The 17662-nt window shown below is 42.3% G+C and overlaps 1 protein-coding gene across 1 annotated transcript; it reads right to left on the bottom strand.

Moving 5' to 3' along the window:
• Positions 1–217: 217 nt before the first annotated feature.
• On the bottom strand, positions 218–3492 carry RGS2 (regulator of G protein signaling 2). The gene is made up of 5 exons (XM_065874630.1): positions 3371–3492; positions 2255–2356; positions 2096–2157; positions 1356–1522; positions 218–1076 (listed from the first exon to the last, which is right to left on the bottom strand). The coding sequence occupies exons 1-5, from the start codon at positions 3478–3480 to the stop codon at positions 882–884; spliced, it is 636 nt and encodes a 211-aa protein (XP_065730702.1). The 5' UTR covers positions 3481–3492; the 3' UTR covers positions 218–881.
• Between the last annotated feature and the right edge of the window lie 14170 nt (positions 3493–17662).

The following is a 17662-nucleotide window of genomic DNA, read 5'->3' as shown; positions in this document are numbered from 1 at the left end:
CCTGACCTCCTTTGACCTACGAAAGCATTAGAGATGGGAGTAGATCTTCCCTGCAGCTGTAATTTCTCGGTTCCGAGGATTGTCAATCCTCACTAAACAGGCCCATCAACTGACACCTCTTCTTCACCAGAGAGGAGATATTTCACCTTGTATCTGCCATATTCAGTTACCAGAAAAACCCACCCCAACCCACATCTGGACCAAATATTCAATAACATTATTTATCAAAATAAATTTATTAAAAGTATTCAAAGACCACTTCAAAGTTTAGCTGCCATCAGGACAGTTTTGGCACTCGTAATGGACATTGTCGTTTTCTACACAACAGCACTCATTCTATTACACACACCGATTGACAATTCAAACAGACTGTTTCAGTTTTAGAGTTACGTGAGACAACAGTACTGATGATCTGTAGTCATAGGAACTTCAATACCCTTGCACATAGTAAACATGTGTTATCTAGTACTAAAGAAACTACAGCTAAACCACTATGTGGTAACAAGAACTGATTTAGGGAAAAATGTACAGCCAGCTCACTAAGGCCACATAACCCCAGACCTATTGATTGTAAATGCTTCTGGACCAATAGTGTTACATAGTTATCTTTCAGTCTCAAGCTCCTGCTTTTCCAGCATGAGACACGCCACGTTTAGACCACGCTTTCCCTGTGCTCCATCAGTTACGGAAGCTGTCCCAGTACCAGCTTCTCCTAGACGGCTACTGGCTTCCTGATTCACTACCCAACTCTGAATCAATAGTTCTGAGTGATGTTTCCTGAACACCCAGGCTGAATTCAAGGTCAGTCTTTTTGGCAGGTGACAGCCTTTCCCCTTAGGAAAAAAATGAAATGTCCTCTTTTCTGGGTTCCCTTTTTCATCTCAGGTAGCATGGGGCTCAGTGGTGATCTGTGGCTTTTTACACAAGTCCTGGTAGAATTCCGACTCCAAGAAACGGGGATAAGAGTTGTTCTCCATCAAGCTGTACACCCTTTTCTGGGCAGTTGTAAAGCAGCCACTTGTAGCCTCTTGTATGTTTTGGGCAATCAGAGTTTTGGTTTGAAAGTCTATGTTGATCTGAAATAAAACATAAAAAGTGGTTTATTCCATATTCAGAGTTAAGAGATTAATCTATTTAATATTTGAAAACAACAACAAAGAAACTATAATGTGTGATTAGCTTCACCGGCCAAGTCACTGGAGAAGTGTAATTAACTTCCCTGAAAGTAGAAGTAGGGGAAGAACATTTACCCCACTCCCCTTTTAATTTGAGGTCTCTTCAATTCTTTCCGTTTCACTTTGGTGCTGAGAATGTTTAAAATATGCTAAAACGAGGAAATTTTTATCTCCCCTTACCTCTTTTGGAGCTTCTTTTTCTATGAAGTCAGTATATATTTTCTTTGCTTTTGAGGACAGCTTTTGGGGTGACTTGGTTTTTTTGAAGTCTTCACAGGCCAGCCAGAATTCAATATTTTCTTCACAGAATTCAGATTTTAAAAAAGCCCTGAATGCAGCAAGACCATCTGGGGAGGTGGGGTGGGGGGGTGGAGAAAGAAAGCATGCATACAGTGAACTGAGTGACCAAATAATCCCTTCTGTTTTTTCCTAGAACTCCCACTCCCCTGGCCCCATATTTTATTATTTCTAAATGATAGCAATTTTCTAGATTTCAGTCAACCTGTAACCCTCAGAATTTAGCTCTTTAAAGACTAAGATGCCAGTCAGCAAAACGCTTAAGTTGGCACACTACTACAAAAATATATAAATACTTAGCTTCGCTGTTAATTCAAATATTTATAGGGGAGCCATAAGTTCTCTGGGAATGACGTCTCTTGCACTGTTTGCAATGGAAACCTGACTCAACCTTAACAAAAAGCAACTGCCATTACAGTTTTGGGCTAATTTTTTTCCCACCTTGAGTGAAAAAGCCATGCATTTCCCTGCTTAATCACCAGGAAATAAAGGAGAAGAATACGCCTCATGTCATGGGGATTGTAAAGTAAAATTCCCCTTGGGCAAGCTGCTCTTGCTGTGTGGACACAACGTTTCTAGTCTCCTGATACTTGAAATGGATCAAATTCAACAGGTTAACTTACATTTACTGGCTAGCAGCTCATCAAATGCTTCTGACCACAGCTGGGCTTCCTCGGGAGAAGGCCTGCAAGAGAAGTTCTGCGTATTAGCTCACGCATGTCAGAGGTTCCCTTTTCAGCTCAGCAGTGAGTTCATTCGCAAGTACAAGATTTTCAACTTACTTGGTGAAGGTTTGCTGTTTGCTTTTCTTGCTGGTTTTGGGCTTCCCAGGAGAGGAGGAATTTTGCAAGAAGTAGCTCAAACGGCTCTTCCAATCTTTCAATCTTAAAAAAAAGAAAAGAAAAAAAAAGGATATTCACTTAGTGGCAACACTTGAAATCACCAATGCAGCTGAAGGCATTTTTACCAAATAAAGTTGCCCCCTGTGGCTACAGACAAACCAAATAAGACAAAACAACTCTTCCTGTCAGTCTTACACCTTTAACATTTAAACCTAGCACCTATATACTAAACACACTAGTTTCATCCACTCATCTGAACATAATTACTAGTTTTAATTATTTAACAATTATAGGGTATTTTTATGAATCTAGTCTGCATAGTTCAAAAAGCAGATGTTATTTCTGGCCCACAGAAGGCAGCAGTTTTTCTGCAACGTTAATTACAATTCTGAGACATTTCACACTTGATGAAACCCACAGTGGAACTGCCCTGAACCAGCCTGTGCTCACTTCCCTTCTACCCTTCGAGCTGGAGGCTCTGGACCACCCTAGAAGCTGTGCGTAATGAATGTATGTGTGTGAGATGGCCCGTCCTCCTCCCCCAACTACAACACTCATTTTAAGAAGATGATGCAGAACAGTTATTTGTTCCACAGTCCTGAGTGGGTGAGATCTGCTGTTCAATTAAAAAAAAGAAAAGATTTTAAAAGAATATATTAGGAATCAGCAAAAAATATCTACATCGCAGCAGCCGTGTAAAGCTGATCAAAATTTACAATGCAACGTACGAATGCCAGGGACGCGCTTCGGCCGCAGGATTCCCCGAAGTCATTTTCGATGCAGGGGGACAAAAAGCCAACCAGCATCTACCACTGCCTCTGCATCAAGAATTTTCTGCAGTTTCTAAACTCTACCCGAGAGTCCTTCGCTCACGTCACAAAATAAATACCCACACAGGTTTAAACCTTACTTAACAAATTAACCTTTTCCACATTTTTTTTTTCCTGCAGAGGTGCACGGTAGCCAGTTCCAAGCGCAAATGTACCGCGTTTGCAGCCGCCCAGGACAGCTGGGTCTGCAGGGGTGGCGCGGGGGAGAGAAAAAAGCCTTACTCACAGGGTTCGTTTCATCTTCTCCCGCTTCTCCTCGTTCTTGGGGCCGGTGCCTGCGCTTTTGTCCATGGGTCCGCAGTCGTGCTGGACAGCCAGGAACATAGCACTAGGCATTATCGTTTTCCGACTGAGGCTACTGCTCCGGCTGGCGGGGCGGGCGCCGCCATATTTATAGAAGGCGGAGGCGCGGGGGCGGGGCCTGACGATGCCCCTCCCGCCTCCAGCGGACGCCGATTGGCCAGCTGCAGCCGGGCACGGGGGCGAGGTCAGCGCCCGTCTGCGCAGTCACGGCTGCCAGCGAAGGGTCTGGAAGCGAGGGAGCTGGTGACGTCTGCGGCCCCGGCGTCGTGCGCACTCGGGCCAAACGCGGCGACCGGCTCGGGCCGGTGTGGGAGCTGAGAAGTTTCCCGCCGAGTGGTCGCCAGACACCTCTGTCGAGTTGTGGCGGCCGGGTGGGGTCGCAGGGCCGTGGAGGCAGGGAGCCAGGTCGGCTGCAGGCCCGGCCGGGGCGCTCACCCTCCCCGTCCTTTTCAACATCCCCCCCCCTCCCCCACGCTCTGACCCCAAAGCGAGCGGCGATTGCCCAGCAGGTAAAGGTTGCTTGCTGGGATCCCGAATGCAATTACCTTATTTTGAATTAGGATGTGTTTCCCCCTTTTTGGAGCGCACGCCCTCTCCCCACGCCTCCTTTCTTGGTCTGCAACCTGAGGCCCTGGGGAGACCCTCATCCGTTCCTTTTTGCGACTCCGTTTAATTTGCGGAAGGAAACCGTGAATGGGAGGAAAGGTGACGGTCCAGAAGCAGGTGGTGTGAGTGACTTTGCGTTCTGCCTGGGCGTCTCGTAGCACGTTTGGGGATGAACGTTAGGGAAGGGACAGGAGAAAGTGCTTTCACTGGGTGTGCAGTTTTGATCACCAGCAGGCACGTGGCTGGGTCTGTTCGTGGGGTTGCAGACTGTCCCTCAGGAGTCCTTGGCTGCCTGTCCTTCCAGAACAGAAGGAAATCACAGACCTCCTTACTATGAGATAGAGGGAAACACCAAGACCTCGCAGCTGTCATACACCCGAATCAGTGTAAGAGTGCAAGGATGCAAGATTTCCTCCTGAGTCATTCTTAGTTGCCTTAGAATTTACCAGAACATTTAATTGGCAAAAAGGAGAGGTGGCGGTGGAGGGAGGGAGAAGTTAACAGCTTGCTTGAATAAGCTTAGTCTGTGAAGTCTTCAAAAATCATCTTGCTGTAGCACGAGTTAAACGGTTTGATTGGTAAGGACAGGTAGATAACCTCAACTCCAAAATGATTTGATATCAGATAACATGATTAGAACCGTACGGTGGAATATTCTAGTGGTTTTCCCTCAAGCGTCTAAGTAGACAGCGAGATTAACAGCAAGGTATTAGACTGCAAATATTCTCTCTGCTTTGCATTAGAACTGTTAAAAGAAAATGGGGACTAGTTTACCATATTCTTATGATGAGCTGCCAGTAGTTGGAGCTCCCAGTTTGACTTGGAGAGTAAAACCTGCAGTTATTACTAAAGAGGACAGCCATGTACTCACTTATGGAAAGGAAAATCATTTAGATTTCAGTAATAAATACTTGAAAGCATGTTTGTGAAATGTAAGAATATAATTTTTCTCAAGCCTATGTGTGCACTTCATCTCTGAAAGAACTTTGCATATTTCCTACAGCTATTTTCACTTTCTGATGATTCAGTACTTATTTATTAAATATGTGTAATATGCAGACACTTGCTTTTTCTTGCTAATTTAAACCTCAGTATGTTTTTCACTTAGAACCTTGGATGGTAGAATTCACTCATAGTGGAAAAGACAGGCGTTCTGACTCAGAGGCAGCAAGGAGAGAGAGCTGGGCTTGTGTCAGGATACGTAGTTAGAGTCTGAGCTTCACCAGTAAATGCTAAGTAACTGCTGGGGCAGTCGCATCCCACCTCCCTGAGCACCAGTTTCTCATCTCTATTAGGAGTAATGAATGTGTTTTTCTTGCCAGCCTCACTGTATATTATGGGAATATATTACGGAATATATGGGAATATATTATGGGAATCTTTCGTGAAAGGCCTTTGCAAATTTTAAAGTACTATACAAAGGTTTGTTTTTTCTTTAAAATTTGCGTGTGCATGGAAGAAGGAAATATCTGGAAGCATAGCTATTCAAGGTAGAAAAATCATTAAAGGATTAATTCAGGGTTTATTAGGTTATAAATGTGTAAGTACTAGTAAAATTCAAGATAACGTCACAGCTTTGTGGAGTATCAAGCTCGTAACAGATACTTTATAAATGTTCTCTGGGTAAAAAACAAATAAGAAAATAAGTAAACTGTTTAGGATTTGAACTTTTTCAGAGATCTTCAAGCCAGAAAAGTTTAATCATCTCAATACATTCACGACAGTGAATGTATGTCATGAATGTATATGTATATCCATGTAAGTAGCTGGTTTAAATATAGACTATTCCAGATGTTTCTTGTAAGTTTTTAATATAACGATTTGCTTTTTTTGCAAACCATTTCCGAATGACAACTGAAGTTAAGGCAGGCAGACGTACATTTAAAGCGAAAACTGCAGTGTTGACTTCCCTTTTTTGCTGTTGTTGGGAGTGGCTTTTAGGTAAATGGGATTGCTTAATGTGAAGATGACACATGCTTTGCGTTCTGCGTTGGAGGAAGAAACAATGCAGTAGGATGTAAATACTGCACAGCAAAACCTCAGTTGAGAGTGGCTTGATGAACTACACATACATTTCCCATGTTGAGTCTACCGTGCCCTCTACTGGAGAGGCTGTCTGCTGAGCGCGTTAATGGTGGAAGCTTGCAGGGTGGTCCTTGAACTTCTTGTATCTAAAAACATTTAAGTTACAGAAGAAGGCAAACAAAAAATACAAGTTTTTAGTAACACCAAGAGGAGATTACCGAAAGCAAAAGTGTCCCCTGCCATACTTCTCTCTTCCGCACCCACTGTATGCTATTTATTAATAAGAACTATTATTATCTGAAAATATTTATACATAATAACTTTCATACTTGTGCTTTAGAAATTTAGGAAACAGGATATATGCTTTAAAAGAAAAGGATCATTCTGTGTATTACTCTGTGTTTTACTTTTTTGGTCAGTAAGATATCTTAGTTCCTCAATTTGTAAAAGCTGTAAACCTGTTGCTTACCTCATGAAATCTTAAATTGGTGAGAAGTTTAAAAAAAGGAAAAAAAATTAGGAAATTAAGTGCCCTGTGTCAAACGGTGTGATGAGTAATTGGAAATAATGAAAACTTTTAGTATCCATATTGTTGAGTGTATTTGAGGAAGTGTGACACCTGTCTTCTCATTTTGTCTGTCTTTTTTGTCCTTTTTTTCTTTTTGGTCTTATTCTCATTTAACTTTACTTGGTGAAATATGCTTTTAACAGACGGAACATATGACCCCACAATGAATGAATTTATGACCCCACAGGATTATGTACTCTACTCTTCACTCCTAATATGGTCTGAGATTTAAAATTCATAATTGCTCTCTTTCTTAGAAGGTAATTTTCATACCTAGGAGTTGTTACGAGAGAAAGTGTTTTTGTCAGGAATGAATCAGAGTTTCAACCAAATACTTGACATGTGTTATAGAGGAGTTAACGATTTTCCTAGTCCTTGTATTGGTAATTTCAGTAAGAGCACTTCCATGGTTCTGCCTTAAATTCACCCATCGTATGAAGTATGTCATACTTCAGATGCAGGCAGGGCCTACTTTTAAATTTAATAATTCCCTCTTACTAAGTAAAGCACCTGGATTCTCTTTGGAAACTGACAACAGGAGGATTACAAATTTTTTTTTTCTTCCCGAATAAAAATCCTAATGTATATTGAAATACCTCTAGTAGGTTCCTGTAGTTAAAGAACACTTAGTATGAAGTCTACGTTTGGGGGACCATTTCCAGTATCTGCCTCTTGCCGCTCTCTTCTGTGACAGTGGGCCACATGGAATCTCAGGGGAGAGTAGGCGATTAGAAACGCTTTCTGATGAACTAAGTTACATAGATGGCATATTGCCTTACTAACTGCAGTAAAACTAGGGGTTTCCTTCCTGGCATTTGTTCTCCTGGAATTTTAATTTCTGTGCACAGAATTTTGTCAAATCATGAAAATGTCAAGTGTCTATTGATTACTGTTTCGAAATCTTGGGATATTGGCATGATAATATACAAGATTTCAAAGGTCTATATGATATCAGTTGCAGAGAATCTGTTTTTTTTTTAAGTGTGAAGAAAGGCTTCTTTTCATCTAGTAAACAAGGAATCCATTTGCACTGGTATTTCCAGCTTGCTGACTGTTCCTAGGTAGGGAGTATTAATTCATTTTAGACACTGGCTTTCAAAGGTCTTTGATCCATGGACTACTTCGCAAGAACCTAAAACCTCGTGGATTTTCTCTCCGAAAAACATTTTTTTAAACCAACAAAAATTCCCAGATCTTAACCGAATTAACTGATAAAAGAACAATGCTTTCAAGGAGATACCAGTAGGCCCTGACCCAACTGCCTCGTTATAAATGTTCAAGTCCTCAATGCTGAGCTCACATCCACAGCTTCAAAAGACACAGTACTTTTGCCTTTATTTTCATAAATTTTCCTTAGCAGAGCAGGATGGTTGGAGGGTTTGTCCATAATTGGGATATTTGCCTTTAGTTCCCAGTTCCTGGTATTATTTTAGTTGTGAGCCCAGGCAAGTTGCTTAGCCTTCTTGTGCCCAGGCTTCATATCTTGAGGGTGGAAGTAACTATAGCAGTCTTCCTTTGCAAGGAAGTGAAAAGAAAACATCGCGGCGACTGCGTGAGTGTCTGGGTTGGTGATAGCTCATAGTGCCCAGACCCGCTGTTCAGCAGAACTTTGTAGTGGGACTAGTTTCTTCCAGGTGACTCTTTTTCCCATTTTGTTGTTGCTTTCCTAAAACCCACTATTTGCTGCTACTCTTAGGGTGGCAGGTCTTCCATTCAGGTGGAAGGGTTGAATCAGAAGGCCCTGAGTATCTACCAGTCTGAGGAGTACCAGGGCAAGTTCTGGCTTGCTTCAGCGTAGGACACACTGTTTTAAGGATGGGGGTGGCCAGTGGAGGGCTCTTCTGTCTGTGGTCCTGTCCCTGGGAGGATGCATCTGCTCTCCACCAGGCTCTAGGCCCTGGACTCTGTGCCATTACTGCCTGCTGCCACTGCTTTCTGGGTGTCTGTTCATCCATGGGGTTCCCTGGTGCTCCCTTTTTGCTCTTCCAAATGCTCCATTGGGAACATCAGGGATGTAAGGTTACTTTTGGAAATGTTGTAAGTTCTTCCTGAAAAATGTTTTGGAAATGTCTAGCTCTTCACATGCTGACATTTCCATCTATTGATATTTTGAAAGAATTCTCCACTATCTTCACAGGGTGAGTTCTCTCTACATTAGATATTTGGTGAAAATTCATTTATTTTTCTCAGTGCAGTGTAGGAAGGATGTTAAGTTGCCTCTGGTGGTTCTCCCTGTTCCTCTCTAAGTACATTCCCTTCTCCCCCCTACCGTCCCCCTTTCTGATCATAGCGAAGCTTTCTTATTTGGAGACTTACAGACTTTCAGTGCTTCAATTATTTTATCTCTTTCAGTTAATGCAGTGTACATTTGGTTTCACATTCTTCAAGAGTTTTAAAATAAATTTTAAAATAAACCTAGTGAAGGTGAGCATAGTCACCTGGCCTAGCCAAGCCTAGATCAGCTGTGTTTAACCCAGCAACATGAGTCAGTTTCATCAAAACTGCTTTGAATTCATCTTATGAGAAGTCTTCATTTTCTGATATGTTTGTTTATATCTAGTTTCAAGGTTCTGCATCCATGTTGCCTTCTTCATGAACTGCAGACTGATCTCTCATCTTGAGTAATAATCTTTCTTAATCATTTAGAACTTGTTCCAGATGCAGTTTTATTTATTTATTTATTGGCCATGTTGGGTCTTCGTTGCTGTGTGTGGGCTTTCTCTAGTTGCGGGGAGTGGGGGATACTCTGCGTTGCAGCGCGAGGGCTTCTTATTGCGGTGGCTTCTCTTGTTGCAGAGCACGGGCTCTAGGCACTCGGGCTTCAGTAGTTGTGGCTTGCGGGCTCAGTAGTTGTGGCTCGCGGGCTCTAGAGCGCAGGCTCAGTAGTTGTGGCGCACGGGCTTAGTTGCTCTGCGGCATGTGGGGTCTTCCCGGACCAGGGCTCGAACCAGTGTCCCATGCATTGGCAGGTGGATTCTTAACCACTGATCCACCAGGGAAGCCCCCTAGGTTTTTTTTTTTTTCTGATTAATAAGTTTGCTCACTCTTCCTGTCCGTTCTTTAGTTTCTTGTGAAAGCAGTTATATACTTCCCCGAAGATGGGAATTGTCATCTGAAGCATCTTTTTAGTGCTGTCTGAAGTTGTTCTTTGATTTTCTGGTGCACTTTAAAGGCTGTTTTGCTTGTAGTTACTTATATTGCATGGGTTTCGATGAATTTTTCAAAGACTGAATATTTCTTGAATGTCAACTTGTTCTAAATGCTTAGATATCTTTTTGCTAAGTTCTTTTGTAAAGGTCTGTATTTTAAGCCTAAGCAAGGAGTTGGAGATTCCACCTCCTTATTACTGGCCTCCAGTTTTTCTATTGCTGATAGTTTGTTCTTGAGTCTGGCCTCCATTAAAGTTGGTTCATGTCCTTCAAATTCCTTTTTTTTTTTTTTTTTTTTTGCGGTACGCGGGCCTCTCACTGTCGTGGCCTCTCCCGTTGCGGAGCACAGGCTCCGGACACGCAGGCTCAGCGGCCATGGCTCACGGGCCCAGCCACTTCGTGGCACGTGGGATCCTCCTGGACTGGGGCACGAACCCGCGTCCCCCTGCATCGGCAGGCGGACTCTCAACCACTGCGCCATCAGGGAAGCCCCAAATTCTTTTTGAATTAGGTTAAACTTCACAAAATTTTGATGTCTTTTCTCCAGAAGGGCAGGAACTTCAGTAGCTAGTTCTCTGTCTTTATTTGAGTAAGGTAGGCTTTTAATTATTAAAAATCTGACTGACTATAAATAACACCATCTCTCACAGTAATCCATGGGCTCTAGGTCTAGTTTAATGTTCTCTAGCAGGGTGGACAGTGGCTGCTACGCGTGTCCAGAACCAGGGCAGCACAGACCATCGTGGCCATGAGCAGACCCCGTAGGCTATTCTGAGCCAATGCAGGTTGCCAGGACTCTGCTGGCCGCACAGTGTAGACAACACCTGCAAGCGTGTGCCCGGAACCAGTCCTGTGTCTGGTAACTAGGGTAGACCTCAATGCAGGGGAAGTAGAGGGGACAAGTACAACAAATTATTGGCTAATGCTTTTTCTTCTCTTGACTACCTTTTCATTCTGTGGCCCTGGAGGTCTTCTGTTGCCCAAACAGGCCACAGAAGACTTCCTGCTCTCAGAGCCCCTCCACGTCAGGATGGCCTTGAGCATATGTGGGAAAGGATGGGGGACAGATTATGGAGGACACTAGAGAGGCTTCAACTTCACCAATTTCACCTTTGAAAAATAAGAAATAAATAATTGGAATTTTAAAAAGTTTTCACTCCTTAAGAATGTGCAGTGCAACTGTGACCAGAGAAAACATGATGTTTTCAAACTCTTGCAGGTGGTGAAACATTTGATGATACAGAAGCCCTTCAGGGTGCTTCTGTTCAGAATGATCATCTCTGGAGGTATTAGATGTTGGATGCAGCTTTTCCTCCCAGAAGTTGACCCTTAGGCCGTGGGAGATCTAAGCTTTGTCTGGCTCACTTAACAGCTCAGTCTTTTTGGCGATGAGCCTGCAGGTTGGCTGGGAGTTCACTGGCTTTGGCTGGGCTGGGCATTTCACCTGCCCCGGCTGGGCTCACTTATACGGCTTGGAGTAGGCTAGAGATTGGTCAGTCAGGCTCGGCGAGGCTGGGTGGCTCTGCAGGTCTTGGCTGGATTTCTCCTGTGTCTTGAGCTCAGCGGATACAGGCTGGTATTGCTCAGTGCCTGGCTCTGCCCCTTGAATCTCTCATCCCTGTCTTGTAATCTGTGGTAAAACCTGGTCTGTCCTTCCCATGGTAATGGCAGAGCACAAAACAGCCAGTGTTTCGGCTGTGAGAGCAGTTGTCCAATTTGCGTTTTTAAAAATTCACCCTGACTGTGAGATGTCGGCATTTCGTTTGGTGGCCTTTTCTCTTCTCGAAGACATGATCCTGAGGGAGACTGTAGGTTTTCCGGAATTGGGATATGGAGTAGAAGTTGATCTAGTCACCCATTTCTTCTCTTTCTATGGCTTGGTTCACAGGTCACTGTGAAGTTGGGACACGTGAATTGGCAGAGATGAACTCTTACTGCAGTGGACACCAACCCAGAGACGGCTGAACAAGCATTCCCGAAGTCTTGCACTCCGCTGGCCAGGTGAGGAGAAACTCCTCGCAGCATACACTGTCCAATGGGAATAACGACGGCTTGGGTGTCCAAGACACTGATTCAGCAGGACCAAATGCTGAGTAACTGCAGGATTCCAGGGAAGCCTCTTCATATTTGCAGGTCTTCATTTTTCTCTCTCTGAAGAGCAGGAAATATGTGAGTAAACTCCATATTTTGAATCTGGTGTGAAAAGTTCATCTTTGGCAGGACTGAGACAGTTTTTTTCCAAGAGTGCTATTTTTTTTTTTAACATATTGTAGAGTTTTCTTGAAAGAATAAATCAACATTTATGTCAAGGTACAAGGAATTATGCTCTGAGTCATTCTTTGTGCTGTCTTTCCAAAAGGTGATAAGCCTTTAATTCTTGTCCTGAAACAACCTGCTGCAGTTGAGAGCTACAGCATTTCAGTCAGCTTGTCAATTTGTTCTTTGTCTTCTCTTTTCCACCTTTGGGAGACCTTGGCTGTCCTGCCCCTTGGAGAACATTGTGATCCCTTGGGCTGGTGGATGACTGTAGCAAACCTGAGGGACTTCTGGAGGGAGGTGTCTCTGCTTTGTGAGACTACCACCCAGGTGGAGCGTCTCCCTTTTTTTTTAAACATTAAATACTTAATGTTTGTTTGTCGTATAATATATAAACAGACCTTCTTAGCAGACTGTTTTTTTTATTTTCAGGAGAGAAGAGCTTATGAACTTGATAAAAAGGTAAGAGTGTGTGTGTCAGTTGTTTTGGAGGAGGGTAGAGAAGTGGGCGGGTGATGGTGGCTATCAGATGTTAGAAAGCTTAGCAAAGACGTGAGTTTAAGCTGGTCAGGAGAACTTTCTCTGTGGGTCTCCCAGATCTAAGCCAGGGAATTTTTATAGGGATATCAAATTGACTCTCTGTTTGGGAAGAGGGTTTTCTTTCCACCTTCTTTGCAGCATCTGCTTGTTTGTCCCTTAAATGCTGAAGTTCCTTAGATGTCTTCTGTTTTTGCTCTGCACATTCACGCTATGCAGTCACTCCCATAAACTCAGCTGTGGTCTGTGTGCTGATGAATGTCTATGCTCGTCTCTCTCCTCATCTCAGACCTTTTTAGCTAATTGTCCATTAGCTTGATTCACCTAGATGACTCATAGGCGGTTCAAGTGAACTTGTTGAAAACAGCATTTCCCATTTTGCACCTAAACCTGTTTCTTTGCCTTTGTTCTCTATCTCAGTTACCAAAGACAAATTGAGTTTATCTTTGAGTTCACCCTCTCCCAGTTTCATATCAAGTTTATCCTGCCTATTAATTTTACTTCTTAAATGTATCTTGAGACTATAAACTTCTCTTTACTCCATTTCCACTTTCCTGATTCTCTCTTCATCTCTCTTCTGGATCCAGGCAAAACTTCTAATTGATCTCTCACCTGCTAATTGATCCTCTCTAATGAATGATCTGTTTTCAGGCACCGTGATTCTACTAAAACACTTGTCTGGTCATTATTGCTTTTCTGATTAAAACCGCTAATGGCTTGTCATTACCCTTAAGTTCCAGATTCCTTAAATTGCCCTACGAGATCCTTTCTATCTGGCCCCTGAAAGCCTATCATTTATTACGTGATCTTCTGTCACTGCTACCTTGCTCTCTATGCCCCTACCTACTGAATATTTTGTAGTTCCTTCCACGTGCTATGCTTCCTCTTTCCTTTAGCCATTTGCTCATGCTGTTACCTCTACTTGGACCTTTTTCCATTCTTTCCACTCTTTATCTGACTTTCTTCTGTATGATTCATACTCTTCCAGGTATCGCTTAAGTGAACTTTCTTTGTGTACACCACCTACACACTTTTCTTCCCTCCACTGACATATCTGGATAAGGTGCTCCTCTTAAGTGCTGTCATAGCACCTGTTAATTTACTTACCACAATGAATTGTAATTGCCTGGTTTCTTGTCACTGTTCATCACTAGACAATTTCTCTTTCTCCTCCCCCTTCTCTCTCCCTCCCCCTCCTTCTTCTTCTCCTTCCTCTTTTTAAAAATTATTATATCCTGGAACATAGAGAATCCTCAGTAAATATTTACTGAGGGAATGAAATGGATGGGTGGACATATGAATGAGTGAATGAGTGAATGAATGCATGCATGGTAACTTTTCCAGGGCGTTTGACATCTGTTACCAGTGTGACTTGTGCCAGAGGTTCATATGTTCTCCATATCTGTAATTAAATTCCTATTGTAACCTTATAAACTTTCCATACTAACATTGAACTTTGCAGTGTTTGTAAGTTTTCTATTCTTTCTGTTGGTATTTTTTCTGTGTGCAATTTATGAAATAATCTATTTGTTGGTTTTCTTAAAAATCTGACTTTTACCTATTGTAAATAGGTTTACAGGTTTAGAGGCTATTCATTTAAAACATTATGAACGTGTGAAAAATCTCACATTTCCTCTAATAAAAATGTTTAAAAAAAAAAACCCACAGGATTAAAAAGGTCACACGGTATTATCATTTGTTTTCCTTTCACTGTCTCTTACCATATATATTTGAATGAAGCCATATAGATGTGTATATGTGTGTGTGTATTTGTCTTAATTAGACAACTTAATAGTAAATTAGATCTAATATAAAAGTAGCTTGTTTCTTATTTTTAGGAATTTCCAGTTTGGACCATGATGTAATAGGTTGCCTCTTTTTTGCTTCCATCAGACAAATGGACTGAGGCCCAACGCATTGCAGATTTTAGAAAACAGAACATTTCCTAATGGTTTTAAAACTTTCATAATGATAGAAAATAATTTCCTTTATACTTTCACTGCTTTTAAACTCTGAATTTCTGTTTGCATATAAGCAGTATTGCATTATTTGGATTGTAATGTTCAATTTATTATAACATTATAATATGTACAATTATCAGTTTAGATAATTTTCTTAGGTTCAGGAAGAGGAAAACAAATAAGAAAGCCTTATTAAGAGTATGATCAATTGGGTAGCACTTAAAAGAGTTCAAAAAATTTTCTGGATTTCTGCTTTGAGGTCGTCTTGTCTTGAGCCTGTGCAATTACCTCCTGTTCTTTCCCGCAGTCCACTGAAATGGGAAGAAATTAAAAAGAGAGAGAAGAAAAGAAAAGAGGAAACTTTGTAGGACTGCTGAAAAGAGGAAAATGTACCATTGACATATAAGAAATATGGAACTTGGGGAATATGTGAAACAGAAAGGACAAAATGGAAGCAAAAACCTATCAGACTTGAATAGCAGGTAAGTTGGTTCCTCTTGAGAAGTAAGTGGACAGTGTCCTCAATGTAACCTGAAAAAGTTTCCTTTTTGGAGCAACAGGTTTGAACAAGGGTGTGCTGTAGGGGTCATGGGTGAGGGGGATATTACATTATTTTAGAAGGTGTACCAGTGATCCACTTGCTGTGTTTCCCTGGGTTTTGTTTTATATGGAGAGTGTATGAGATTAAGAGCTTGTAAGCAAAGGAGGAAATAAAAGTAAAAGTGAAAGGCTATTTAGAAATTATTAAAATGGGACAGTCATCTACGAAAAGCTGTGGAATGTGGTCAAAGCCATACACAGAAAGTAACTAGTCTTAATTTCTTTTAAATTTGAAGTATAGTTGATTTACAATCAACTATTACATTAGTTTCAGGTATACAACATAGTGATTCAATATTTTTATAGATAATACTCATATGAAGCTATTATGAAATATTGGCTGTATTCCCTGTGGTGCACATTACATCCTTGTATCTTACTCATTTTATACCTGGTAGTTTGTACCTCTTAATCCCCTTCACTTGTCTTGCCCCATTCCTCTTCCCTCTCCCCGTTGGTAACCAGTTTGTTCTCTGTATCTGAGTCTGTTTCTGTTTTGTTATATTCATTCGTTTGTTTTATTTTTTAGATTCCATATACAGTAGAAGAAAGACTGAAGATAAATGAACCCATCCACGTTTGTCACTCAGTGGTTATTTGAGTGCAGTGTTGAGAAGGCGTGTGAAGGTGAGTCTGTACTGAATGGGGAGCACTGCTGTTAGTGAGTAGTGACTTCAGGGTTCAATGGATTTTTCAGATGAGCTGAATAAAACTGCTAAGGGTCTGATAATTCCTGTATCGCTCCAAAGCACAGAATGACAGGAAGTTTCCCCAATAATTCTTTTTTTTTTTTTGCGGTATGCGGGCCTCTCACTGTTGTGGCCTCTCCCGTTGCGGAGCACAGGCTCCGGACGCGCAGGCTCAGCGGCCGTGGCTCACGGGCCGAGCTGCTCCGCGGCATGTGGGATCTTCCCGGACCGGGGCACGAACCCGTGTCCCCTGCATCGGCAGGCGGACTCTCAACCACTGAGCCGCCAGGGAAGCCCTCCCCAATCACTCAAAAGAAAGCTAAAGAAACATTTCAGTTATAAAGATGCAGATACCTTAAATAAAATATTTTAAGTATTTCCACTGTGAACAGTTTCAAGGAAGCAGAAACACTGTGCACAGTGAAATATAGAATTCGTGGCACCTACAAGTGATAAAAGAAGCTCCTTTGCAGAAATTGAAGAATTTATATCATAATTCACAGATGAGGTGGTGAATAATACCTGCCCGGCTTTGCTGCCTGGGGCAATTCACAGGGTGGGCAGTGTTGTTGACCTGCTTCCCCAGGGCATGGGAGGAATTACTAGCATCCACACCAAGGGTCTGAGAACTAGGTGAAAGCTCAAGCAGAAAGTCCAGCACCTGCTTTTGAAGGTCAAACTTAGATTTGCTATTGGTTGAGTTTGTTATCTGTATGTCTGTCTTACTGTGAGATAAGAACTATGATGATTCACCTTCGTTGCCATCCAGTACAGACATTTCCATAAAGCAAGCGCTAAGAAAATCCTTGTTAATTGAATCTAATCACAGGAGCTGTGGAATAGTGGGACACTCACGGGTCTTGGAGACAAGGATTTGGTTTCATTCAAGCCAGGCTGCTAGTGGGTATCTGCTTTTGTCACGTTTACTTCCCTCATGACTCAGCTGGGACACCCCCTCTGGAGAGCCTCCTCGAGGCCCCCCGCGTCCTGAGCGAGCTCACTTGTGTGCTACCCCGGCCCCGTGCTTCCCTCTTCTGGGGCAGTTCGCTTCTCCTGCGTTTCCCCTGTGAGACAGTGGTGCTTGAGGCCAGAGACTCTGTCCTTTGCATCCCTGTATCTGCAGAGAACAGCCCTTGTCTGGACACAGTAAGGACTGACCACACTTGATACATGAATGAAGGATTTAACTTCCCTGAGCTTAATTTTTCTCCATTTGAAAAATGAGAACGTTAATAATACATGAGATGAAGTAAGTCAGAAAGAGAAAAACAAATATCGTATGTTAACGCATATATGTGGAGCTTAGAAGAATGGTGCAGATGAACCGGTTTGCAGGGCAGAAATAGAGACACAGTTGTAGAGAACAAACGTATGGACACCAAGGGGGGAAAGCGGCTGGGGGATGGGGATGGTGGTGTGATGAATTGGGTGATTGGGATTGACATGTATACGCTGATGTGTATAAAATTGATGACTAATAAGAACCTGCTGTAAAAAAAAGAAAAAAAAATACACGAGAATGGGGTTTTCAAGAATCTTCCTTAGAAAAAAGTCTGGCCCTTTCATAATAAAGGCAGTAGGCTTTGTTTATTGAACACCTATTATATGTGCCAAACACTGACGAGGCACTCTATATTATTATCATTCTCTCTTATCCTTCCACGTTTGTGAGGTAGGTGCTATTATCTCCATCTTACAGATGCTTGGAGACCTGAAGAAGCTGCCCCAACTAAATAGCAAGCAAGTCCGGCAGAGCCAGAGTTTGAATCCCAAGCCTGTAATTGTTCCACTGTAGAATTGCTGTTTCTATGGGAAGCTCAGTTT

The sequence above is a fragment of the Phocoena phocoena genome, chromosome 1 (genome assembly GCF_963924675.1).
Source record: "Phocoena phocoena chromosome 1, mPhoPho1.1, whole genome shotgun sequence".
NCBI classification, from domain to species: Eukaryota; Metazoa; Chordata; class Mammalia; order Artiodactyla; family Phocoenidae; genus Phocoena; species Phocoena phocoena.
This window is presented reverse-complemented; position numbering and strand designations above follow the sequence as displayed.

Coding starts and splice junctions, on each gene's coding strand:
- RGS2 (XM_065874630.1), bottom strand. CDS start 3,480: ATGCCTAGTGCTATGTTCCTGGCTGTCCAGCACGACTGCGGACCCATG. Junction 2,357..3,370: donor GAGAAGATGAAACGAACCCT/GTGAGTAAGGCT, acceptor CTTTTTTTTAAG/ATTGAAAGATTGGAAGAGCC. Junction 2,158..2,254: donor AAACAGCAAACCTTCACCAA/GTAAGTTGAAAA, acceptor CTTCTCTTGCAG/GCCTTCTCCCGAGGAAGCCC.